The sequence below is a fragment of the Eschscholzia californica genome, unplaced genomic scaffold (genome assembly GCF_041429995.1).
Source record: "Eschscholzia californica isolate CP2 unplaced genomic scaffold, dmEscCali1.0.p SCAF_3, whole genome shotgun sequence".
NCBI classification, from domain to species: domain Eukaryota; kingdom Viridiplantae; phylum Streptophyta; class Magnoliopsida; order Ranunculales; family Papaveraceae; genus Eschscholzia; species Eschscholzia californica.
The window spans coordinates 40360765-40388255 of record NW_028238420.1 but is presented as its reverse complement, the minus strand read 5'-3'; the positions used below and the strand labels follow the sequence as shown (position 1 = coordinate 40388255).

The following is a 27491-nucleotide window of genomic DNA, read 5'->3' as shown; positions in this document are numbered from 1 at the left end:
CCTCTGGGGATCAAAGAGAGGCTAAGGAAGTAAGTTCCAATAGGATTAAGTGCTGCTTTAATCAAGGTAGTTCTACCTGCCTGAGAAGTAAGATTTTTCTTCCACCCTGCTAGCTTTGCTTTAAATTTGTTGATGAGGAACTCATGTGATTTTATTCTGCTTCTAGGTTTGAGTATAAGAGTCCCTAGGTATTTCTCAGCATCAGATATAATGGGTGCTTGGAGATGGGATAAAAATAAATCTTGTTTTGTAACATTGACACCAGCACTAAAGTGGATAGAAGACTTTTGAAAATTCATTGCCTGACCTGTGAATAAAGTATAGGACTGTATAATTTCCATCACCGCATATAAGTTTTTCTCTGTGGTCTCTCCTAGAATAAGGAGATCATCTGCAGACAACAGGTGAGAAATTTGTGGGCATATTTGTTGACTCTGTAGCCCTCGATATGAATCACTAACATATTTGTCGATGAGGATAGAAAGCGATTGTGAGACCAATATGAATAAGGGGACAAAGGGCACCCCTGACGAAGCCCACGAGATGCCCCAAATTGACCATATTGTTTCCCATTAACCAAAATGCTGAAGGTGGGGTCGATACACACCACATAATAAGAGAATGGAGAGTACCTGTAATACCAATAGCATAAAGAACCTGCTTGAGAAAAGGCCAGCTCACCCTGTCATAGGCCTTTGCCATGTCCATTTTCAATACAAAAGCCCCTTTTTGAGATTTGGATAGATGCATCGAGTGGAGACACTCCTGAACAATCACTTTATTTTCCATAATCTGTCGCCCAGGTACAAAGGCACTCTGGTCCCAGTCAATACGGTCCTCTAGGAAAGGTCTAAGCCTATTAGCAATCAGCTTAGTGATGAGTTTATGAAATTTTTTTTGGACAACAAACTTTGTACTTACTTTTTTTCTCGTCACCATCATTTTTCTCCTCTCCTTCTCTGGCTCTCTCCTCCCTTTCTTCTTCTTCCTCCCACCAACACCATCTATCTTTCGTCTCTCTCCCTCTGTATGTTTTGCCGAGGGGCCGAGGGGAGAGTTCCCCTCGCCAAAATGTCGTTTTGATTTAGGGATTTTTCTCAGTCTTTTTCTCCCATCCTCCCACCACCACTACTACTGCCTGACAGGCCGACACTACCTCCACCTCTGATTCTCTCTTTCTTTCTCCTTCGACCACACCAGCGAAGGAGAACTGGAGAGAGAATCAAAAGTGGTTGGAAGAGGAGAAGACCAGGAAAAAGTATGGGGAAATCAGTTTTTTTTCACCCAAAATTCTTGTTTTCTCCGAAAATGTTCTTGTTTTACTAAATCACCCATCCATACTTTATAATGCTCAACCAAAATGAGGTTCTCATGTGAGGTCTCTCTCTCTCTCTCTAATTCTCCATAACCGTTTTCTGTAAAACTCTTTGATCGTCGTTGCTTCTCCGGCGAAGGGTTCTCCCTTCGCCGGATCCCTTTACTTTTCGTTTATAATAAATTGTTATTTGTTTTGTTGGTCTTTTAGGGCCTGTTTAGTTGATCTATAGGATCTTTTTTGTTGTTTTCGAATTTCTTCCGGTTCAAGTGTTTCATCATGGACAATTCATTGGTGCTTCTTCAACAACTCGCTTCTCTCTTCATTTAAAGAGAAATCTCAGGAGATGTGGAGTTACTCAAATTCAAACTCATCATGTTAAACTTAGGTTTGAGAAGATAGGGAGATTTTGCTTCTTCTATGGGATCTCTTGAAGATCAAAGTATTGAAGTTGTGGAAAACAAAAATTAAGATCGGGGTGAGACTCAAGCTTCGGGTTGCATGGAGGAAGATGCTGACTTGACAATGGGAGTCAGATCCGGCGGCCAATGGAGGTTCTCCGATCAATCCAGTTTGTGGTGGGGAAACGGTTACAAGCTTTGACCCACTCAAAGTTAGTGGGGAAACGGTTACAAGCTTTGACCCACTCAAAGTTAGTTACTTAACTACTTGAACCAATGGAGGAAGTGGTGGAAATGGGTCATGTACTCATGAAAGTGGGGAAACCACTAAAGACACACAGAAACTATTGTCTTCTTCATATGTAGTAGGCATGGGATTATTTTCTTTGTGCTTTCTGTTTTCTTCTAACTTCTTATTGTAATCCATCTTGGCTTTGCCTAATCAATGAAGTTATCAGATTCCAAAAAATAAAAAAATGAGGTTCTCATAAAAACAATTTTGAACCCCTAAATCTTAGGGCCGAACAAAGAAGTAAATGGGTAAAAAGAGTTCTTCGTATCTCTAGAGGTGAGAGAGTATGGCATGACAATATCAAAACGACAGTTTATGAATCAGGTGCTAACATGTCCGAAGCTCGATTGAAGGTTTGAGAGTACAGTCTGGCAGAGAAGAGAAGTGGTCTAATATCAAGTTATCGATAATGCTATGTATGCCAGTGACAAAGGTGACAGTGATTAGCTTTATGGTAGAGCACAACTGCTTCAAGACTAGGCTTGAGGATTCAAATCCCTCCTCTGGAAAGTAAAGAAACGAGTTATTACGAGAAAAATGGATAAACCAATGAGGATTCAAACCCCCCTAGAGCCATAGAACAACAACAATTTTCTTTTATAATGGGATAGCTCATCCTCTTATTGTCTGCCATCTTTAGGAACCTTGAAGGCAAATGAATTACATCCAGTGATTACAACAATATCTGAAGATCAAATAAGATCTCAGAACAAGAACATTTTCTGAATGCGCTTATCATTATACCAAATTATTACATTTCAGCTAGCCACAATAGCAGACTCATTTCTAGCTTCTTCGTCTTCTTCCAGAACTTGATAATGATTATCAACATCCCCATTCCCAACACCAGCAGGATCGTTTATCGCATTCTTGTCACTGTCGAGGAAAACGTACAAAATAAAGTTATATATTCTGATATAAAGAATTGATATTGAGAAAAGTAAAGATGCAATGTGGGACTAATAAAGTCTTGTCAAAATAAGTACTTACGTGACCGAATAAGTGATGAGTCCAAGAGCAACAACGGCAAACGAGATATAGTATAACCAGTTTATCTGCAATTGTAGATTCAAGTTCGTAAATGAGAAGTCAAGTGAGAAGTGTATAAGACTATAAGATTGTAAAAGTCTACCTGTTGGTGGTAAACGAAGAGACGAATGAAAACTGCCCACACATCAGACGTGAGAAGTGAGAGATTAAACAACGCAGATCCACCAAACTACAACACATACAAAAACCCGTTTGAACATTAACGAAACGATCTTTTCTGATGAAGGAAACCAGAATGAGGCTATCGATATGGACCATATGGTTGCACAAGGAATACTATATTATATGTGAATTTCCGAAAAATCAAAATGCAGCTTAATTAACAACGTCTATTGGTAAACTACTTCGAAATACGTAGCTGACCTTAAGAACGTAAGGCACGACCGAGTAGAACGTAAAGGTTGACAATGCAAAACCACCGAAGAGTGCTATCTGAAAACTCGAACAAGAAAAAACACAGACAGTTTGTTATTTGCAAAATATAACTATTAAAATCAGAAATTGTAAAATGCATAAGACTTACAATTTCGGGCGACCACTTGATTGCTTCTATATTATTCCTCTCAAACAGCAATCTAAGAGAATGTCAAAGATTTAAGCTATAATAACATGTCAAACAAAAAAACTAGTGGGAGGAGACGGACTCGTCGAGTATAACCCCGAGGACCACAAGTTAAGAGGATACATTTGGCATACAGTCACAAGTAATCCGAAAATTCCGAGCATCGAAAGAACTTCAACAAGGTCTTTCTTCTTGACACAATATTCCTGCATTTCCGAAGATAAGACACACCAACAGTCACAAACATCCAATAAAAAAAAACTTTGGTTCCTCTCACAAGCAGAAAGAGAAAGGAAAGATTAGAAAACAGCGAGGTCATTTAGAAGAAGAAAACAAGAAGACACAACTGCCGAATGAACGTTTGCTAACCTCTGCAACATTACTCATCGCGTAACAAAGTGTCCCTCCAACAACAAGTACATCACCAAGAAGAGGGTTCTTCCCACCTGCAACATAACATAATAAGAATCATTCAATTCTACCCCAATAGACTTAACAATGTTATTTTGATCGATGACAAAAATACCCAAGAAATTTTGTGTCCATTTTGGTTAGTAAAGAACAATGTCATCTAAGTTGTACGAGAGATGATAATCACCTGAACCACTTGATCCTGAATCAGATAAGAAGACTAAACAAAGACCAACTACACACATAGCTGCACCGAAGAATTGACATAACGTATATCGGGTTCCTAGGAAAGCCCATGTAAGAATTATAACCCATGGTGTTGTCCAACAATCCAATATCGTCACGCTAGTTATCGAAGAAAATTGAAACGCCTTATTCACTACAACAAAAAATCACTCAAATATTAAACCAAATTCCGAAATTTTTAGCTTCATAAGTAATGAAAATTCTTCAAGTTTTGGGTAAATGGGTAAGCATGGAAGTTGCTATATTAGGGATTTGTACATTGAGACTGGAATAGAATGTGTCACCTACCAAGGAAATTCCCTTGAACATCCACGAATCCTAAGAGAAGATACAAGTACCATGGAACCTGCAAAATCCATCACCAATCACCTTAAGATTCTAACCATTCAATTCAACAATAAATTTCTCATGTTTCCTGGTTTACAGTAACAATTTTTCGCTGAAATAAAACAAACCCAAACAAAACTAAGATTGAATTTAGGTACTAAAGTTGATGATTATAGAAAATAATGTTAGTGAAATTGAAGATGAATTTACCAGTAATCTTTGGCGGCGATATAATAAGATAGGAGTATAAACCAGAGTAAGAAAGGAGTAAGTGAAGAAAGATTGAGTTAGAGGAGCATTCACCCCTGAAAAACAAACAATATGAAATTAAAATAGAGAGAGAGTTTTAGAGAGAGAGATAATAGCCCAAAACTCCAAAAAAGAAAGATTTAGGAAAGGGAAAAGAAGATCTTACCTAGTTTAGCTAAGAGAGAAGAAGTGAAGCTAGTAACAGCAAGGTTGACTGAAACAAGTTGACCAAGAGATAGTACAAATAATACTCCTAGTACTTTCTTGCTGATCCATCTATTGTTGTTAATAGCTTCTATCAAGCTCATAATGTTAATTTCTTTCTGCTTATTATTTCACTCAACAAGAAGAAGAAGAAGAAGAAGAAATGAAGAACATTTGTAGGAGGACAAATGTTGTTTGGGTTTTTTCTGATTTTGACATTTTTAATGTTTGAGAATCATTGAGATTTGATTTTATGTACAAATTTAGGAAAATCAACGGCTAGGATCAGAAAATGACATTGTAAATACACTACTTACTACTCATGGGGAGTAAGATTGGGAAGTATAGGACTGGTTGGTTGTTTGCCTACAGCCGCAGCCTACTCAAAGTCACGTGCTGCTACCCGTATCATTTGAGATGTCACCAATTTTTTTTGGGTTAGTTCCAATTTGACCCCAAACTTGTTACAAACTGAAAATTTTGGACCCCATATTTATCCAATATTTCAACTTCACCTCCTAAGATCATAATTTTGTTAGTCAACCATCATGGTCAATAATTTCTTCCTCTATTTTCATTTTAAAAGACTTGCCTTTCTATCCTCTACCTACTCATTCACCACAAAAAGTCTAGAGCCAACGGTCCACCAACTATATGCAAACCACTGATAGAACTTTATGATGGAGACCATCAAGATGGGCCTCACGGCCGAACTAGTTAGAGGGCCTCATGGCCGAGTCCATTAGGGTTAGAGTTTAGGAGTTTTCATGTTTTAGTATTTCCTACTAAGTCTAGGTTTAGAAGTTTCTATATTTGAGTATCTTTGATATTTAGGAATCCTAATTTGAGTCTATCTAGAATTTCTAAGTTTCTATAAAAGGAAGTCAGGTCTGTCCTTGTTATTCAGATCAGAGAATATTATCAATCGAGTTTATTATTAATCAGGTTTATCGTTTTGTTCTTTACTTTATCAGTTTATTTACGTATTTTATCAGTTTATTTACGTATTTTATCATTGTTATAATGGTGGATTCCATTACTTTTACGCTTCCGCAACAATCTACATCAGCTGGTATTCAGAGCTTTAAGAATCTGGGAACAAATAATTTTTTTTTAAATACTTCTCATCTTGAATGTTGGAATAATCTTCCGCGTTTAGGTTGGGATCCTTTAAGAGATGCACAACAACTCTATGTTGATCGAAAAGATCAAAACAAAATTAATGTCGATTCCAAAATTCCTAAGTTTGATTATCAATATCATATAGATTTTTGGATTCAACAGATGGAAGATTGGTTTATAAACCAAGAAGTCCATGACGAAGATAAGGTTTTTGTCATCGAACAACACTTGTCTAAAAGAGTCTATGAAAAATTCAACGAGATGCAATGGAGACTCATTGATCAAGGAAAAAAATTCGTCGACGATTGGACTACATTGAAAAGCATCTTTAGGTATGTTTTTCTTCCTTTAGATGAATATTTTTCATATGTGGAGACAAAGATTGAATCCAGTAGACAGTTCTCGAATGTTACTTCGGTCACCGTGTTCGATGGTATTGAAGAAGTTCTTCACAAAAAAAATAAAATTTTCTCAATGACGGAGGAACAAGAAGAACAAAGTGAATTATCCTCTTTTAGCTTGAAAAGGTCAGTTCATTCTAGTTTAGATTCGATTAAGCCATATTCGAATTTGGTTTATAAGCAACACGAAGATGAACGTGGGAAGATCGTTCAAGTGAAGAAATTCAAGGTTGATTTTTCCATAAAATATTATGTGGTGTTTGTGGTCTTCTTCATCAAATTAAAAGATGACGGGAGATGTTGCAATTTGTTGGAAGTTTCTTTCCTACATTTATTTTTGCAAGATTCTTTGCACTATGAGATTGAAGCTAGTGATTTCGTCCAAGTGGGTGTCCTTCGACCCCAATGCACCGTTCGCTCGAAGTGGGAATTAAGGATTGCATTATTGAGTCTCACTTGAGGGCAAGTTCGTTCTCGGTCGGGGAGTATGATGGAGACCATCAAGATGGGCCTCACGGCCGAACTAGTTAGAGGGCCTCATGGCCGAGTCCATTAGGGTTAGAGTTTAGGAGTTTCCATGTTTTAGTATTTCCTACTAAGTCTAGGTTTAGAAGTTTCTATATTTGAGTATCTTTGATATTTAGGAATCCTAATTTGAGTCTATTTAGAATTTCTAAGTTTCTATAAAAGGAAGTCAGGTCTGTCCTTGTTATTCAGATCAGAGAATATTATCAATCGAGTTTATTATTAATCAGGTTTATCGTTTTGTTCTTTACTTTATCAGTTTATTTACGTATTTTATCAGTTTATTTACGTATTTTATCATTGTTATAATGGTGGATTCCATCACTTTTACGCTTCCGCAACAATCTACATCACTTTACTTGAGAGATAATTCTGATTAGTAAATAATTTTGATTCTCAATTGTGTTACTAAAAAATGAGTCAACACCTTCTTATTTATACTAGTGAATTCAGCTCAAAGAGCAATTACAATTAACGGACTCTGCCGTTAGTACTTAACAGTGAAACAACAAAAGAAAACACAATTCTTTTATTACACCTCAGTTACACCTTACACCAAGGTTACTATACTCTAACAGTCCCCCTCAAACGAAGACTGCGATGCAGGACGAAGTTTGCTACGTAAACCATGAGTAATAGGGAGTGAGCATCAAAATTCTGGGAATGCTGAAGACTTTGTATAACCTTATTGACTGAATGACCAAACCGGTTGTGCCAAACAGAGGTTGGAGCTTGAATAGCCGATAAAGCCGTAGACGCAACAGTTGGCATATTAGGGGAAGGTTTAAAATCCAAATTAAGAGGGTATAAGTTGTTAGACTCATTACCTTCAACCAAGAGAACTCCACTTTGAAGATCTTTGATTTGATAACCCCATGGAAGAAACTCAATTAAACACCAAATGTCCTTAGTAAATTTGCCAACCGAAAGAAGACTGCGAGTGATATGTGAAACAAGAAGAACATCATTTAGCTCAAAGTCCTTTGAACCAGTAGACATAATAGCAGTTCCGGTGTGTGTAATATCCAGAAGTTTGCCATCACCTATTTGTATTTGGTCAGAACCAGTATACGCCTTGGGATCATGAATTATGGTTGCATTGTTTGTAATATGATTGGACGCTCCATTATCATTTAACCAGGGAGACAAGTTTGTAGAGTTAGCAACAGATGAACAATCCTTGTCCGGAGAAACTTCAGTGTTAGAACAAGTCAGAGCCACGATCTTGTCATCAACAGATGACGGAGACGAATGTTGTAAATTGCGAGCCACTCTAGTATGAATACCAGCGAAAAAGTGTTGATTTCTTTTGTCCTCGGACGAAGATGATGAAGCAGGGTTAAAAGTCATACCTGCAAACTGTGTTGCCATATTTTGATTGTTGTTATTTGAGGAAGCATACCTATAGTAGCACTTGCTAGCTAGGTGTCTCCACTTATGACAAATTCCACAAGGAACTTGACTGAAATCAAAATCTTGTGCAACCTGCGCCATGTTTTTGAATTTGGAATCAGATTGTGGAGCCTGATTATGTGATTTCGATTGGGCTACTGGCTGTTGAAAAGATTGATGATGGTTGTAGTTATAGGCATGTTGATTTGGAAGTTGTTGTTGAGGTTTTGAGTTATATGTATCGTTATTTGGATAATTATGGCTATTTGTATTGTTATTTGGATAGTTATTTGGATAGTTATGGTTATTTGGATTGGTATTTGGATAGTTATTTGTATAGTGGTGAGATTTTGATGACTTGTGATGATGTTGATTAGATGAAGAGGTTTTGGAGTAAAAGGTTGTGGTTTCAGGAAGCTCATCATCTTCATATTGCTCAAGAAGCCATTGTTCATGACTAAGTAATCGAGATCTGAGTTCAGGATAGGTTAATTTACCAGATCTATGTTGAACTGTAATAACAAAATGATGAAATTCCTTTCCTAATCCATTCAACACAGTACGAATCAATTCAGACTCGCTTACTTTATCGTTTATGGCATTTAACGAATCTGCGACAGATTTAACTTGACGAAGATAATCAGTAACAGAAAGGTAACCTTTCTTCATCCTCTGAAATTGATTACGCAATTGAGTTTGCTTTGCTTTAAAAGCTTCGACAAACACTTGTTCAAGATGTTTCCAAAATGTCAATCGAAGTCCGTAAGCCGAGAACATCTGATGAGATCGAGTGAGAGAAAGTCGCCTTGAGACACGACTTTACAAAGCTATCCTTCTTCCGCCATGAAAGATACTCAGGATTACTCACCAATTTGTCATCAATCATTATGAATTGAGTAGGTTCTGAATTTGTGCCATCAATAAATCCAATGAGATCTGTGCTAATAAGCAAGGTTTCAATCTGATCTTTCCAGATCAAGTAATTGGAATCATCCAATTTTTTAGCTACAAAGTGAGAAATATTGGAGATCGGTAAAAAGGAATTTGACATCGATGTGGAAGAACCAGCTTGCAAAGAAGAAGATGATGGAGAAGAAGGAGAAGCCATGGAAAAACGATCGCGGAAGCTTGGTTGTGGAAAACCTAATCTGATACCATGATTGAACTTTACTTGAGAGATCATTCTGAACAGTTAATGATTTTGATTCTCAATTGTGTTACTCAAAAATGAGTCAACACCTTCTTATTTATACTAGTGAATTCAGGTCAAAGAGCAATTACAATTAACGGACTCCGCCGTTAGTACTTAACAGTGAAACAACAAAAGAAAACACAATTCTTTTATTACACCTCAGTTACACCTTACACCAAGGCTACTATACTCTAACAACCACCTTTAACTTTAAGAGAAAATATTTTGTATCTTCATCTCTCTTTCTCCTCCCCTCCCTCCCAACACAACCGCCACTATCCCTTCATCTAAATAGAAAGGAGAAAGGAAAAAATGGCGGTGGTGGTAGTCGGTGGCCAGAAGTTTTGGGGTGGAGGTGAAGATTAAGAACTGAAATACAATCAAGTTTACTTTTGGGCAAAAATAAAGATGTCCCCCTAAGTCAATCTTGATCGATTAAGTCTTTATTCCATAGATACTTTTTCATATGTATCAAAGTTGCAACCAAAATGAACAGACAAAACCTAATCATCTAATACTAGGACCAGGTCATGGGAATTTGGGCAAATAAAGAGACATCAGTTTGCAATTGGCTAGCGTTTTGGGAAAGCTAAATAGTTTCCGGGTGTGAAATTTTATAGGGATTATGCAAAATTTTGAAAATTTTCCGGGGAAACATATTTTAGGGGAAATACTTTTTACCTCTCTCTCTCCCCACCTCACCTCATCTCTCAATCTCTCTCCCCACCTCACCTCATCTCTCTCTCTGTCTCTACTTGATGTTGTAGAGTTTGAAAGCTTCTTTAGAAATTTCACAAATTATTCAAGTTCCTAAGAGACCTTATATAGAACTCCAAGTTAGAGTCAAACCCTAATTAGATTTTCTAAAAATCCCTTTTGAATAAGATTAAGGAAATAGTCGAAAATAAAAGTCTCTCTAATGGCGTCTTCTGTAAATGTCAGAAATTTACGACTTTGACTGTGAAAACACGACCGTTTCACTTTTAATTCAAAACCCACTTTTATTAAATTTTACTGTTCAATACCCATCCTCTCATTCTCTCTTAACTTCTCTTCATCTATCCTCTGCGCTTCTACCTGAGCACACGCAATGGTGTCGTAGACAGTAAAGTGAAATCCAATCCACAAAATAATTTTCTGTCATCATTTAATAAAAAGTAAACTAGGTAAGAAAGAGTATTATTTTAATAATAAAATACTCCCGTCCCTCATTACATTGGAAATTCATATCTATTTTTTAGTCAAATCCATAACCAAATCACTTAATAATATCTCTCTATCTCCTTCATTTTTGTTTTCTCTCTCACTTTCTCTTTCTAAGATGATGAAACTTCTCTTTACCTATCCTCTACTTTCTGCCATCACTTAATAAAAAGTAAACTAGGTAAGAAGAGCTTTCTGTTCCAAAAAATGAAGTAAGAGAGAAACTAGAGAGTGAAAGAGAAGAACTTGTTAAAAGAATAATTATAAACAATTAATACATAGTTACCTCATGTCACTATTATATAATCTCTAATTGTGTAGTAGTCCTATATCAGATAACAACAAAATTTCAACATAAATTTTAATTTTAATATTTTCAATGATCCTTATCATATTTTATAAATTAAAAATATTAATTAATTAATATCAAAATTTCAACATAAATTTCAATTTTAATATTTATTAAATAATGATACAAATTCTAGTTAAATAATATTTATTAAATAATATTATTTATTTAACTAGTTAAAAATATAAAGTAATAAATATTAATTAATAATAATACGTATACTAGTTAAATAATATTTCACATATTCAGAGGTTTCTCGTTTTTCACATATACTAGTTAAATTTTACTGTACAATACCTATAATAGATTTAAATCACGTATGCTTCATGAGTTACAAATGTTATTTTCCGGTAGTTACTACAAACTATAGGGTATATGAAGACTATTATTGTACTCTTCAAGAATTTCTTTGAAGAGAGGAATCTAGAATGGATAAACGTGAAAATGATTTTTTTGTGAAACACCCCAATGATTCTTATGGTGACTATACCATATGGGAGGAAGGACATCACCCCTCCAAGATATTGTTAAACCTAATATACGATATCTCAATGATCCTTATCATATTTTAAAATTAAAAATATAAACTAATAAATATTAATTAATATTTATTGATTAATAATACAAATACTAGTAAAATAATATTATTTATTTAAATAGTTAAAAATATAAATTATTTATTTATTTAACTAGTTAAAAATATAAAGTAATAAATATTAATTAATAATAATACATATACTAGTTAAATAATATTTCACATATTTAGAGGTTTCTCGTTTTTCTTTAATAATAGTTTTTATCGCGAAGGAATTAAGACATGAATGACATGCATTTGTGGAATATTTAGATGGTAAGAAAAAAGTTTGAAGGCTAAATTTATTGGAGTTAACAAGAAAGGAGTTGAACTTTCGTGTCCACTTTCTATAGTATGTGTTACGAGAGTTATCGATATGTGTAAGTATAGTTTTCTTTCCTAAATCTTTTAATTATTATTTTTTTATTAATTTTCTTGTTTTATAATATAACCTTATTGAATTTATAGGTGGATTCATGGTGGATTCAATAATTCGAAAATATCATTAGTATTTTATTATTAATTAATATTTATTAATTTATACTCTCATCAATAAAAATATGATATAGATCATGAAAATATATTACAAATTTAAATATAATTAATAATAAAATACTAATTTAAATTTAATTAGTATTTTATTATTAATTAATATTTATTAATTATTAATTTATATTCCAATTAATAAAATATGATATAGAACATTAAAATATATTACAAGTTGACATTTATATTAGTTAAATACTAATTAATAATATTATTTATTTATTAGAATAATAATTAACAATATTTTTTGTTAGATACTAATCAATAATATTATGTTTTAACAAAGAAATAGTAAGCTTAACAATAAAGAAAAAAAAATAGTAGTTAATATTAATCAATAATATTATTTATTAGAATAATAAATAACAATATTTTTTATCAGATACAATACTAATCAATATATATATATATATATATATATATATATATATATATATTAACAAAATAACATTATTAATAAAATAATAATATTTATCAATTAATAATTAAATTTGTAATTTATTTAAAGAGAACAGTTAATGGATGTCTTAGTCTTCTAGTGTTTGATTTGTAACATTATTGAGAATCAAAGTTTAAGTTTTGTTATCTTGCTTGTTTTGTGTGGAATGTCTCGTTCTCAAATGATTTGAGGCATTAAATAGAATGTGAAGCCAGAAATCCTGCCAAGTCAAATGTTTATGGGTTATTTCCCAAATGGCCCCCAACTTTGTGACCATCTTCCTGCCTGGCCCTCTACTTTAGCAATAATTCCCATATGGCCCCCTTTTTCCGTTATCTTTGACGGTACGTTACTCTCTCTCCTCCATCTCATTTCTCTCTCTGCCAAGTCACCTATCACGCCACATCATCATCTTCTCCGGCCGGAGACCTTCAATTTTTATTTTTATTTTTAATTCTCTCTCTCTCTCTAAAATTTTTTTTTTTTTTTTTTATTTCCTCTCACATCTCTCTAAACTTCGGCGAAGGGGGTTTCCCTTCGCCGGAGGTCTGTTCGTGATGAACAGACTAGTTTAGAGAGAGAGATGTGAGAGGAAATTAAAAAAATGAGAGAATAAAAAAAATTGAAGGTCGCCGGCCGGAAATTTGGCCAGCCGGCGACTTATGCCGGAGAAGATGATGATGTTGCGTGATAAGTGACTTGGCAGAGAGAGAAAATGAGATGGAGGAGAGAGAGTAACGGATCGTTAAAGATAACGGAAAAAGGGGGTCATATGGGAATTATTGCTAAAGTAGGGGTCAGGAGGCAGGAAGCTGGTCACAAAGTTGGGGGCCATTTGGGAAATAACCCAATGTTTATTTATCAATCTGGTATTAGAATTTCTAAGTAAATATGTTAAGTATAAGACTACGAACTATAAAGATTCTGTCACTGTTATAAATGGTTATGATCGCGGCTCGTTGAAGATGGAGCAAGTGACAAATGGTTTCCGGGGAAGTGTAGACAACCTCATTAATGACAATAAGTTTTTGGTGGATTTAGAAGTTGTTAAGATCTTCGAATATAATTTGTTCAAGTTTATTCGTGATTGTGATTTTCCCGTTCTTGTGTCGGAGGATGACAAATGATAGGTAAGAAGACATTATATTGCATTATGTTGTTGTCTTGTTTAAACTATTATCTTCAAGAACATTTCATCTTATCCCATTATAGTGTTGTTCTTGCAGGTGTTTTATATCTCTCTAATGTTTAGAGATTTATGTTGATTCCACGAAAATACGAGTTGCAGCCTGATGAAAAACTTTAGTAGAAAAGTAAATGTGATGAATATTGCTCTAACTTACGTATCAGACTGTATAGTTTTACTTGTTACAACTAATATGTTCCTAAATTGTGGTGCCTTCAGGGTAGGGGCGTGGTTGAGGGGGTGCAGTCGGTGCGTACCTTAGTTGTTTAGATCACAATGTGATATGCACCTTAGTTGGTAAGGAACTTGACCTACATATTTGATGACTCAAGTTCGAATTTCATCATCAACCTGATTAAATTTATTTCTTTTTTCTAACCTCTATAGGCGCCACCATAATGGATTCAAGCCTCTACATGTCATATACAAGATAAAAGGGCACTTTCATGATTTCATAACTTATAAATTGATATTTTAAATGTCATTCTAGCCTCTAATTATTACTCAAATGGACCCCAACTTTGTGACCAGCTTCCTGCCTAGTCCCTACTTTAGCAAAAATTCTCATATGGCCCCCTTTTTCAGATTCCGTTATAACACCATTAACTAGTCATCATCTCTCTCTTCTCCATCTCATCTCTTCTCTCTGCCATCTCATCTTCTCGCCACCTCATCTTCTCCGACGAAGGTCGCCGACCGGTTTTCCGGGCGGCGACCTTCAAACATAAAAAAGAAAAAAAAAATCTCTCTCCTCTCTCTCTCATTTTTTTTTCTCTCTCTAGAGCTGGTTCTTGAAGAACCAGATCTGCCTAACAGACCTTCTTAATTGACTAAACCCAGATGGAATTGAAGAAGAACTGATAGTATTAAAAGCTAAATTCAACTTTTGAAGGTACTTAAGTTTGAATAGACTCAGGGCCGTGTTTGGGGGTGTGCGGGCAGGGCGCCCGCACTGGGCCCCCCAAACACAAAGGGCCCATTTTTTATTTACTATAGATGCCTCCTCATAAAATTCGCAGATACCTAATCTAAACGAGACAAGCAGTTAGCTTAGTTGGTAAGCGGAGGGGCGTTTCACGTGTTTGACGAGGGTTTGACTCCCCTGGCTCCCATTTTTATTTGTTTTTGTGGTTGGGATCTATATAGACCCCCGAGCTATTGTATTTGGCATCTCTCGGTACAAAATTGAAATTTCTCTGTGTTATTGGGCGCCTTAAACAACCATAATGGAAATTCTATAATTATTAGCAGCATGATACATAATGAAAATAGAATAAATAAATCTTTTTGCTGACCGGTGATTATGAATTCCTAGACTAGATTTCCAATAAAAAAATGAAATTTTAAAATGAAATGTTTTTTTTCTTACGACTACTTTCTTCGAAATACTAATGTCTTCATTTATGATTTCATCTATCGACTGATGAATTATCTTGTATTTGTTTAGTTTTTTTGTAACTTTTTATTACACGAAGGGTCCATGTTTAAATTTCGCACAAGGCCCCTGATTCTCAGGCACGGCCCTGAATAGACTACTTGAACTATCACCATTAGAAATGAACTCAGTACTAAGACCCAAGCTGGTAATATGACCAGCTTCATCACAACCGACACCATGCCAACAATCTTTGTTTAAATTCCATGATTTACGTTTCTATTTTGGATTTGAAATCAAAGGAAGGGAAGTAATTAGACTGTTGTTTAATTGGATTAACAAAGTTCTCTGATCATTGAGACATTTGGTATGAATGATTTTAGCTTGGGTAAGTATCAAAAGCAACAAAATTAACAAAAAGCCATGGAAATTGGTGAATTCTCATTGGAGATGATTATGTGAAACGCCCATGAGATTGTTTGTGGTGATTCTGGGATGCAGATTTACAAATAAAAGGAAGAATTATATTCAGTGAAGGTTGTTTTAGTTGAAGAAATATGGTGTTGAAAGTTGAATGACCGACCACTTGGTTTAGGTAAAGACATGAAGCCGAAAGAACCTTAGAGAGAGTGTTAAGTTTGTGGTCATCCAACTCAAAACCAATTGGCAATGAGTGGAGAGGACCTAGACATTATATTCTTGGTTGCTAGATACTCATTCTCCCATGTGGGACTATTCTCACACGCCCCCTCACGTGTGGCTTTCTTTGAGCCTAGCACGTGTATTTTTTTTTCTTTCGGGTGACGTGGAGCACGTGTGGCTTTTAAGCCTGTCATGTGTGGGCCTAGTTCTGATACCATGTTAAGTTTGTGGTCATCCAACTCAAAACCAATTGGCAATGAGTGGAGAGGACCTAGACATTATATTCTTGGTTGCTAGATACCCATTCTCCCATGTGGGACTATTCTCACAGAGAGAAAGAACAGTAGAGAGAGAGAGGGAATTGGGTGCTCCTATCATAACTTGCAATTCCTTTTTTTGTTTACCAAGTCTTCACACCCCAACAACTATTTTGCTTTCTCCAAAACGCTGGCCTTTGCAATTCCTTCCATGAATTGGGTGCTCCTATCATAACTTGACATTAGGACATAGTGTCATGGCACAGTGAAAGTGAATCGAAACTTAGCATCTGGCAAGTTGCAAGCACTACCAAAGCGCGCCGAAATAGCTTCATAGGTTGCCTATGGCCTAGCCAAGGCTAAGGTTGAGGGTTTAAGTCCCTCTATCCTCTTCGCGATTTCAATATTCCACCGGAATCCAGTAATATATTTTACGAACCTTTCCATCAAATAAATATTTTTGTTATCTCCTTTTTTTTTGTATTTTGAAAGTCGTAGCAATACACATGATCGATATTTTTCATTGAACTTCTTTCTAAATATCCATTTGAATGGACCAATTCTTATCAGAATAACGGTTAAACCAGTAAAGAGCTACTCCTAATTTTTGTGTTTCCCACTTGACGGTACTTAAAAGAAAAACACTATTATTGCTTAGAATGCGTACTAGTAAATCAGATAATGACATATATTAGCTAGGTAGAAACAACGTGCTTATTTCTAGCTTCCTCCTCCTCTTCGAGAACGTGGTATGGGTTACTAACATCCTCATTCTGAACATCATGTGTGTTTATCGAATTCTTGTCACTGTTACGAAAAACGTAAGATCAGTTAGGGATTCAGATCAGATGTAAAGAATTGATCTTCAGAATGTAGGTAAAGATACAATGTGGGACTAAAGGCTTGTTAGAGCAGTACTTACGTGACTGAATAAATGATGAGTCCAAGAGCGACAACAACACACGAAAGATAGTATAACTTGTTTATCTGCAATCATGGAGAAAACTTGGTAACAGAGAAGTTAAGGGAGAGAGATATCAAATATATAAGAGTTCAAGAGCTTACTTCTTGGTGGTAAATGAATAGACGGATAAGAACTGCCCACATATCAGACGTAAGAAGTGATAGATTAAATAACGCAGATCCGCCGAACTGTAAAACATTTTTAAAAAAACTCTATTTTGTATTAATAAGATTTTCTTAAAATACAAGCATAGGAATTGCTTCATTAAGTTCAAACAAGTGAGAACACGAACCACATCTACCAACCAGTATATGCTCGTATAGGTAGAGTGCACTGAGTGAGGCAACCGATATGGTTGCACGAGTAAGCACAAAGAGTATATGAATTTGATGAATGGAAACAAAATGCAGCTCAATTAGCAACACCTATTGGTCTAAATTCATATTGGTAACTACTCAAAATTATAAAGCTGACCTTGAGAACGTACGGCACGATAGAGGCAAACATAAAGCTTGACAATCCAAAGCCACCAAATAGTGCTATCTGAAAACCCAAAAACACAGAAGACGGTTAGTTTATGTAATATGGTCTCCTTCAATAGGTATAATAATGCAGCAGAACCAAATTACTTACGATTTCCGGGGACCACTTAATCGCTTCCAGATTATTCCTCTCGAATACAAATCTAAAAGAACGTCAAAGAATTGAAGCAATTTTATATATTTTGTATCCTTCGATACTAACTTAAGAAGTAAACTGAAAGCGAGAATTTGTTAAGCTATAAATTCACATTTCAAACAAAGAAACTATTGACTCGTCAAGTATAAGCCCGAGGAGTAAACGTCTGGCGGATACATTTGGCATGTAGTCACAAGCAATCCGAAAATTCCGAGCATCGAAAGGACTTCAACAAGGTCTTTCTTCTTAACGCAAAATTCCTGCATTTACAAAGATATGCTCTCCAAATTCAAAGTTAACACTAATGGTAATACAAATCGCCAAAATCCAGGAGCAAGTTAGTGTTAGGTCTAACCTCTGCAACATTACTGATTGCATAACAAAGTGTCCCTGCAATAACTAGTGCATCACCTAGTAGAGGGTTGCTCCCACCTGAAACGCGACATAATATTTGATCCAACGATAAAAATATAGACGAATTTCGAGATAAGAAGACTAAGTCATTACCTGAGCCACTAACTCCTGAATCAGATAAGAGGACTAGACAAAGCCCAAATACACACACGCCTGCACCGAAAAATTGACATAGGGAATATCGGGTTCCTAGGAAAACCCATGTAAGAATTATGACCCATGGTGTTGTCCAACAATCCAATATCGCCACGCTAGTAATCGACGAAAACTGATACGCCTTAGTCACTAGGAAGAAAAAAAACACCATCCGATTGTAAACCAAATATCAAAATTCTTAACCTTATAAGTCATCAATTTCTTTACTTTTTTGAAGACAAGTAGCTTGATAAAGATAAAGAGGGTAACTAGCCTATTACGAATTCGAATTTGGTACAAATGGGTAATGCCTAAAATGGGAATAGAGTGTGTTAATTACCAAAAAAGTTCCCATGAACATCAATAATGGCCCAAAGAAGGTACCAGTACCAAGGAACCTGCAAAATCCATCACCAATTACCTTAAAGATTCTACCCATTTATTTTTATACTTGTAATAATTTTAATTGAAATGAAACAAACCCAAACAAATTTTAATGAGTTTTGGGTATTAAAGTTCATGATAGTAAAATATGATGCTTCTAAGTTGAAGATTAGTTACCAGTAAACGTTGGCGACGATACAAGAAGATAGGAGTATAAACCAGAGCAAGAGAGGAGTAAGTGAATAAAGATTGAGTTAGAGGAGCATTGACCCCTGAAAAAACAAATCAAAAATCAAGCAATCGATGAATCAAAGTAGAGAGTGAGAGAGAGAGAGAGAGATTATATCCCAAAGATTGAAATGAAGATCTTACTAAGGTTAGCTAAGAGAGAAGAAGTGAAGCCAGTAACAGCAAGATTGAGTGAAACAAGTTGACCAAGAGATAGTACAAATATCACTCCTAATACTTTTTTGCTGATCCATCTGTTGTTGTTGTTGTTAATGGCTTCTATTAAGCTCATAATAATGTAAATTGATGCTAATTATTTCAGACTTTTGGTTCAGAATGAAGATGATGTTTTAATTGGGTTATTCTTTGATTCAGACTTTTTGATGTCCGAGAATCTTTGAAATGTGATTTGTCCTTTCGAGGTATATCAACGGTGAAGAATGACTGGATGACATTCCAATTACAATACACTCCTTGGGAGTCTTACAATAAAAAGTGGGAAATAGGTGAGTAGTCAAAAATCTCATATCATCCCCTATCTTATAAAAATGTCATAATGTATGTTATTAGGGTTATTTCCCTTATGGCCCCCAACTTTGTGACCAGCTTCCCGCCTGGCCTCCTACTTTACGAAAAATACCCATATGGCTCCTTTCCGTTATAACACCGTCACTCTCTCTCCTCCATCATGTTTTCTCTCTCTGCCAAGTCACGCCACATCATCTGTTACGTCACCTCATCACCTTCTCCGGCAGAGGTCGCCGGCCGGCGACCTTCAAACTTTTGTTTTCTCTCTCTTCTCTCTCTCTAAAAAAAATAATTTATATTCTCTCCCTCTTCAAGGTCACGAACAGATCTGTTCAAGGTCGACTTCGACCTACTCCGGCGAAGGGAAACCCCCTTCGCCGGAGTTTAGAGGGAGAGAGAGAGAGGAGAGAATATAATTTTTTTTTTTTTTAGAGAGAGAGAAGAGAGAGAAAAAAAAAGTTTGAAGGTCGCCAGCCGGAAATTTGGCCCGCCGGCGACCTCTGCCGGAGAAGGTGATGAGGTGGCGTAACAGATGATGTGGCGTGACTTGGCAGAGAGAGAAAACATGAAGGAGAGAGAGTGACGGTATTATAACGGAAGGGAGCCATATGGGTATTTCTCGTAAAGTAGGGGGCCAGACAGAAAGCTGGTCACAAAGTTGGGGGCCATTAGAGAAATAACCCATGTTATTATTCCTTTCAACAAAAAAAAATGTAAGTTATTATTCGAGCAGAAAACAAGGGTAATTTTCCAATTGGCTCACTTCCAATTGGAAATAATTAGGGTAATGTAAGTTATAAAGGACTTAACAAAATTTAGAAACCCAATCAAATTCAGGAAATAATTAGGGGTCAAATCAGCCACCTCGTCACAACTCAAACATGAATTAACTACAAATTTATAGAATTAAAATTATTAAAAATATAAAAGATGCCATGGCATTTGAAGTGAAATTCTACTTAGAAGAAAAATAAAGAATTTATGCCAATACAAAATTCTAGCGCTTGGAGACTCCTATAGGGGACACGCCCGAAGCTGGTTACAAGGAGGAAGTGCAAATTACTTCAGGTTAAACAGGCACTATCAACTCATAAATATCTTATCTTTTAATTATTGGTGAATGGTGACTTCAGCACTAATAATATTGGCCATTCCTGAGATGATGATATATGCTTATCTCTTTGTGGTGTAATCTAGTGTGATCTGCCTTTCATATTTATCCACATCCTCCTCGCATCAATATAATAGCAGAACCAATTTGGGTCACTAATCTCTTTTTCATTGTCAAACACTACCAGTCTATATATAGATATACTCACCTAATCTAATAACCAAAGTCGGTAAAAAAAGATTTATGTCGCATTTATGCACATAGACATAGTTAACTCTTCTGTGGAGAAGTTAGTTAGGCTAGACAAATGGTTAAAATCCCTTGGTTAAACCTTTTCATGTGTCATAGAATTCAAACCATTTCTAAGTTACAAACCAAAAATCAAATACAACTGACTGAGATCAGATGATCATAAATTTCCTATGGTTATACATACCTTGACACCCCAGGAACAGTGGAAACCTCCGCCCGCCCTCTACGTGAAAATTAACGTTGATGCGTAATTTACTAATATTATTGAAAATATAGGTATTAGTTTAATTGTTCACAATGACCTTTTGAATTTTGTGACAGTCAAAGTTACGGTGGCTCGAGCTCGAACTAGTGAAGAGAGCGAAGCAATAGCAATACTGCAGGGATTGTCGTGGGCAGTGGAAAACAATCATAAGTTGATCATAATTGAAAGTGACAATAAGAATATCATCCTCCACTTGAAGAACCCGAGACACAAGATACAGTGGCAAACTATGTTTCACATTCAGAAGATCAAAGAGATGAAAAGTTGTTCAGACAACGTCAAGTTCGTGCATATCAACAGAATGTTCAATGTACCAGCCGATAAATTAGCTAAATAGGCTCGTAAGAAGAATAGATCTAAGTTCTGGAAGAATGTTCTTTGTAGGTTAGTTAATCAATATTGTAATAATACGCTTAAGTATTAATGGAAGTAATAGTTCAAAAAAAAAAAAAAAAAATATATGAAAAGAATAAAAGGTGAAGTAGTTTGTGGTCAGTGAGGGTGAAGACTTAACTGCACAATAATCTAAGATACAAAACACATGTAGGCAAGGGCATAGCCATTGTAAGTTAAGCTACCCCGGCTAAAATTACTATGGAGTAATTTTCTACTTTTACTTGTATGATTATAATTTAAAAGCATTTCTTTTATGAATGTGACACGTTTTTTTCATGATTCTAGTATACATCTAAATTTCCTAATTAGATCCCATAAATAGCTTGAATGGAAGTTTTTTTTTTTTTGAATGGAAGTTAAAAAGAGAAAAAAACTTTTGAATTAACGAAAAATAGAAGGATAAAAAAATGTGGTCATAAAATAAACGCTAAATATTTGGACAGAATGTAAAAATATATAAGAAATAAGGGACAAATTACACACCTCCACCACATTAGCTAAGCGCACTCAATGTAATAAACGTGACTCTATGAGTATAAAATAGAGTGTTTAAATTTACCCCTTATTACAGTTAGGGTTGCCCCCACTTAGCACCGCCCCTGCACGTGGGACAAGGAAACTGAGCATTTATAGCCTTATAGGGTTCCTCCTTGCCTCTTTTGAATGGGGCGAGAATCGAGTTGAATGAGCGGAAAAGAGACACCAGCTTAACCGGTCTAGAGGGGACCGACACAAGTCTTAAGTGTTCATTTGAACATTCGGACGAAACGAACAGGCATTTTGGATTTTTCTCCAACAAAGAGCTTGTCCGTGACCGTTTTAAGAACCAGGCCAAAACGATTGATTGTTGGTCGATCGCGCATCGGTAACTAATCAACAAATGAAGAAACTTTTATTCAAAGTTAAAATCGTTTGGTAGCTAGATACAACTTTAAAATCTCCCACTTTGCAATTCCAAGTAACTAAATACAAAACTAAAAGATCATCATTTGGTAGATACTTCGATGATGACAAAGACATGCGGTGTCGATTATTAGATTCAAAATCTTGACATGTCATTATGTTGTCGAATCATCGACCCTCATAGGCTTCAAGCTAAAACCTAATTATCCACACTAGTGTCAAAATGTCGATTCATTCTGAAGTATCAAAATCATCAGAATGACTACAAAGATCTAGCACTGCTAGTTCTCCGTAATTAAAAGATCATCATTTGATAGATACTTCGATAATGACAATTACATGCGGTGTCGATTATTAGATTCAAAATCTTGACATGTCGTTATGTTGCCGAATCATCGACTCTCATAGGCTTCAAGCTAGAATTAATTATTTACACTAGTGTCGAAATTTCGATCGATTTTGAAATATCAAAAACATCAGAATAACTACGAAGATCTAGCATTACTAGTCCTCCATAATGGCACATAAATCAGACAATCTCAGACGAAATACCAGGTTGGCAGGTAGTGACCAGCTCGCTCACCCAAGGCTCACGAACCCTTCAAACGTGGTAGGTCGCGGGCAGGTTCTGGGCTTCCAGCCAAAGTCCCACTTCTATCTCTTGGGGATTAAAAGTTAAATAGTTCACCAGGAAAGGGGGTAATGAATAAGAAGCAAAATTTGTGGATTCATTTGTAGAAAGTGAATACTGCCGTTCATTGAGGACCCACCATCTCATTGTCAGCTACGACTTACAAATTTATGAATAGGATACCTCACAATAATCATATGCCACGTGCCTTTGTTCCTTTGTCATATCAAAATATCACATGACACAATACCAACGGCCCAATTCGCCATCCATTTCGATCACGAGAAAACGTATGGATCCGACGGTTTTAAACCTACCATCTGTTCCTAAATGTGGGCCCAATAGAAAGATATAGAATGCACGTATGATAGAAAGAATGGAGAAACGTGGCATATATACGCGCCACAGGTATAAAGATATACATCGAAAAAGTGATGCGGAAGAGAGAGAAAGACGGGTCAGTAGGAAGAGGTGTATCTAGAACATTTAGGGATTATATAAAAAGGAAGAAAGTAAGAAATGTTGATGATTTAGGTGAGAGAGAGAGAGAGAGAGAGAGACGAATTAATTAAGCAAGTGGGTTTTTTTTGCGTGGAGGAAAAGTTTGGGACTTTTTTAGAGGGGAAAAAAAGGAGCCTTGAAAGCTTCTTCTTCTTTAATATAATCTCCATCCTTCCTCCTCCACTTTCTCTCTCTATAAATCCCCTTTTTAATTTGGTTACACCAGTAGGTAAACAAGAAATTCAATTCTTGATCTCTTCTTCCTCGTCGTCGTAGTTTCTTTCTCTAATCTACAAACTCTTGAAAGAGGTAATTAGATCTTCTTTTCTCTTTGTTTTGATTTTTGTGATCCTCGGTTCTTAGGTAAATGAAGCTTTGATTTCTGTGATTTATTCTAATGTTTTCTTTAATTTTTTTTTATTTTGATAGTTCAGATCGGAGGAAATCAGTAGATCGGAGGAGATCAAATTGGAAGAAAAAATGGCGGAAGAACAAAGATGTCAACAAGCTCCTGAAGGTCATCATCTCTGTGCTAACAACTGCGGATTCTTTGGTAGTTCAGCAACTCTAAATCTCTGTTCTAAATGTTACCGAGATTTCTGTCTTAAAGAAGAACAAGCTTCATCAGCCAAATTCGCCGTTGAAAAATCACTCGCCGGATCATCATCATCAAAATCTTCATCAGCTTCCAACACCACCACAATCTCTTTCTCTTCTCCTATAACTCTACCAGCAGCATCACCATCATCATCTGATCTCCGGTATCCGATCGGTGCCACATCACCGGCGCTGGAAACATCCGTCGTATCACAGCCAAATCGGTGTTCAACGTGCCGGAAACGCGTCGGATTGACCGGATTTAGATGTAAGTGTGGAATAACGTTTTGTTCATCCCATCGGTACCCAGAACAACATGGATGCACGTTTGATTTCAAATCAGTTGGAAGAGAAGCTATTGCGAAGGCTAATCCAATCGTTATTGCTGAAAAGCTTGAAAAGATTTGATTGAATTAGAGAAATTGGAATTGATCTTTTTTTTTTTTTCTGATTCCTCGATTTCAACTTGTTGATCGATCATGAGGTTGATTGATGAAACTGTTCTTACCACTGTTGTATTTGTTATCAAATCCGTCGGTTGGATCATCTAAACTTTCTTTCTAAAATATTTTTATGTGGTTTACTGTTAATGGTGCGTTATTTTCATCTTTTCAAAATTCATTTCTTTTCAAAACTCATCCGATTGGTTGGAGATTTAATGAACCCGATTTAGAGAGAGATTATGTCTATGTGAATTTATTCCATCCCTCAAGTACCTTTTCTCCCGAGAATGGTATGCAAGATCTATCACATCTAATTTAGGTACTGTATAAAATAGAGGTAGGAGTAAATGAGCTATCAAGTCTCCTATAATGATCCTGAAGTCTTTATTAGTATATAGTTTTTAGGGTACAAGATTTCTTAATTGATGGTTATAATGCTTATTCAAATTCATGATGGATTGCATATTATTTTTGTGTTGTACTAATGTCATTGAAATGTAATGACTCTTGGAGTCCAATCTCAAAAAAATAAGAATGGGACTCCAAGAGTCATTACATTTGGATGACATTGATACATCATTAACATAATGTGTAATACGTTATGAATTTAGATGAACACTGTAACCACCATATTTAGAAATCTTGCGTCTTAAGGTCATATAAAGATACTTAGGACCTATTCTAGGGAGCCTGAAAGGCCAACTATTCCTAAATCTATTTTATTTATTGTCTAAATTACATAAGGTAAATCTTAGTGATAAAACTCTTTACACCGAGAATTCATCCTAAGACCTCCCGCAAAATATAACTGCGACCAAAATATAACTGCGATCCCATTCTATAGAGAAATAATTGTAGTAATTGTTCATCCCATTTGGCCTACTTAAATTAGTTTTGTAAAAGCCTCAGAACATCTCCACTGCAAGATCGATATTGAAAAACTTTAAGTGTTATTTAAGATTTTTTGAGCATTTTACTAAAAGTTGTCTCAAATGAAAAACTCAATTTGAGTCTTAAGATGGTGCGACAACATCTAATACTAAAAATGTCTCGAGAAGAAATTCAGTTTAAAGTCTCGGTTTACAAATCTCACAAACTCAATTTACAAGTTACAAATCTGAAGCAAAAAAATAACGGAAAGTTTCTTCTCGTATCTAATGTAGCTTCTTCATCTTCATAACCTCACATTAGTGAACAATATGAAAACAAATTGAAGTCTTTATCCATCATGGAACAAACTAAGTTTTCATCCGTAATCTTTTTGGAAGTGCAACCGTTGTCTTGGTCTGACTTGTCAAACTGAGCATGCCATTTGGTCCGTCTCGTCGAGCTCTTAAGTTTAGAGTAAAAAATAATTCAAATACGATTCCGGATGAATGAAATATTCAAGTTTAAAGTTTGTTCTAAAATAAGTCAAATTAAGGATTAAAAACAAACTAGACTAGTTAGTTGGGGGGCCGGAATGCAAACGAGGAACCATAGTGACCTGACGCTCCACGATCATTCCTCTCAATCCATATCTAACGATGGGCGTTCTTTGTTCGCGTGCGTGTTGGGCAACTTGTCGGAAGGTCCCGATGGGGTCCATCTGATGGTCAGAAACCATTGATCTTCGATACAACCTTGGTATAGACTCCCAATCTAACGAGCGATGTTCTTTATGCACACTTTTCTCTTGATCTAACAATTCTAATTGCTACCGACACCTATGATACACCAAACTCACATTTTTTTTGTCCCAACAGTTACCGACTGTGTCTCAAGTGCCAACAAAAGTGTCCCTTTGCACACCACCCTATTCGGTTCCTATAAATTGAACTCAAAACAACTTCAAATTCAATTAGATTTTTTCCTATGCGTTCACCACTAAGAGATCTATATTCTTATGTGTCAAGAATATCAACTCTAAGTAAAAATTGAGGACCTCAACAAAAAAAATATAAATAAAAATAGAAATTAAGGAGCATTCTAGTGTGTCTAGAATAATACTTCAGTGGGAATTGCATAAGGATTCCATTCAGTCACTCTTTCTCTTTTGAATCATGAAGCATTCCAAGTGTATCGGGAATATAAGCCTTAATTAAGAAATAAAATCAAGAGAATGGAATTGCAAGCATTCTTGTATGTCTAGATACAAAACCGAGAGCTTTCCAGTATATCTAGAATCAAGGACTTTCTAGTATATTAGGATTCTAGAATCAAGAGAATTTGATCTACAAGATTCGACGGCTCGCGCTAAGCTCGTGTCGGGCATGGGGTGGGACGTCTCGTTCTCTCCATCTAACGACCATCGGCGTCTCCTATTCGGTGCACTTCCAGAGAAATTCAAAGGATGTCATTTCATCTGCGATTTTGAGCCAAGATCGGACGTCCCATATCAGATCTGGCCAAGATGTGTGGGGATTAAGTGAAAGGACACTTTTCTCATTAGATGTGTCCCTAAAAACCAAGAGATGTGCCCGTAATTAATGCATTTATTCGATTCCCGTAAATCAGACACAATGAACTCCAATTTCTAATACGTTTTTCTTCAGAGCATCAATCATTATTAGAAGATCATTTTAGAGAGTCTAAGAAGTACACCTGATAGGGTTCTCAAGGAGTTTTATAAAAGCAAGTCCAGTCAATTCCCATATAGACTAAGGTTAGTATACTTTCAAGTTCGACTGCTTTATTATTTGAAGTTTCACTGATATCCTAAGAGACAAACGTCGGTAACTGTGTGGTACAGAGGGCGTCAATTGTCTTAAGAAAATATGAATACTTCGACTCAATTAAAATCTTCTTCTTTTGATCCCCCG

At 35.8% G+C, this 27491-nt stretch overlaps 3 protein-coding genes and 1 long non-coding RNA gene across 7 annotated transcripts in view; 2 read left to right on the top strand and 2 right to left on the bottom strand.

Annotated features, from left to right (window-relative positions):
• Window positions 1–1391: 1391 nt before the first annotated feature.
• Window positions 1392–27491, top strand: part of LOC147550275 (uncharacterized) — a 68696-nt gene continuing 42596 nt past the window's right edge. Inside the window, exon 1 of the long non-coding RNA XR_015237937.1 lies at window positions 1392–2284. This is a non-coding gene — a long non-coding RNA (uncharacterized LOC147550275). The remainder of the gene's footprint in view (window positions 2285–27491) is intronic.
• Window positions 2587–5331, bottom strand: LOC147550282 (uncharacterized). The gene is made up of 11 exons (XM_086671137.1): window positions 5020–5331; window positions 4815–4909; window positions 4566–4623; window positions 4219–4410; window positions 3990–4066; window positions 3744–3826; window positions 3582–3633; window positions 3422–3490; window positions 3141–3227; window positions 2999–3063; window positions 2587–2884 (listed from the first exon to the last, which is right to left on the bottom strand). Exons 1-11 carry the CDS (start codon window positions 5159–5161, stop codon window positions 2767–2769), a joined length of 1038 nt encoding a protein of 345 aa, XP_086527263.1. The 5' UTR covers window positions 5162–5331; the 3' UTR covers window positions 2587–2766.
• LOC147550281 (uncharacterized) lies at window positions 16762–19607 on the bottom strand. Of its 2 annotated transcripts, none has more exons than XR_015237642.1 (11): window positions 19208–19579; window positions 19013–19107; window positions 18792–18849; window positions 18410–18601; window positions 18258–18334; window positions 18080–18162; window positions 17858–17909; window positions 17517–17767; window positions 17326–17412; window positions 17183–17247; window positions 16762–17067 (listed from the first exon to the last, which is right to left on the bottom strand). XR_015237642.1 is itself a non-coding variant. In XM_086669278.1 (11 exons), the coding sequence occupies exons 1-11, from the start codon at window positions 19353–19355 to the stop codon at window positions 16956–16958; spliced, it is 1038 nt and encodes a 345-aa protein (XP_086525404.1). In that variant the 5' UTR covers window positions 19356–19607; the 3' UTR covers window positions 16762–16955. The 2 variants fall into 2 exon arrangements, 1 of the variants encoding a protein (XP_086525404.1); XM_086669278.1 differs by having other exon boundaries at window positions 17699–17767; window positions 19208–19607.
• On the top strand, window positions 23588–25403 carry LOC147550280 (zinc finger A20 and AN1 domain-containing stress-associated protein 4-like). 3 transcript variants are annotated; one of them, XR_015238900.1, is made up of 3 exons: window positions 23588–23959; window positions 24085–25176; window positions 25238–25403. XR_015238900.1 is itself a non-coding variant. In XM_086672481.1 (2 exons), the coding sequence occupies exon 2, from the start codon at window positions 24131–24133 to the stop codon at window positions 24653–24655; it is 525 nt and encodes a 174-aa protein (XP_086528607.1). In that variant the 5' UTR covers window positions 23817–23959; window positions 24085–24130; the 3' UTR covers window positions 24656–24837. The 3 variants fall into 3 exon arrangements, 2 of the variants coding, with proteins under 2 accessions (XP_086528607.1, XP_086528608.1); XM_086672481.1 differs by lacking the exon at window positions 25238–25403 and having other exon boundaries at window positions 23817–23959; window positions 24085–24837; XM_086672482.1 differs by lacking the exon at window positions 25238–25403 and having other exon boundaries at window positions 23819–23959; window positions 24080–24837.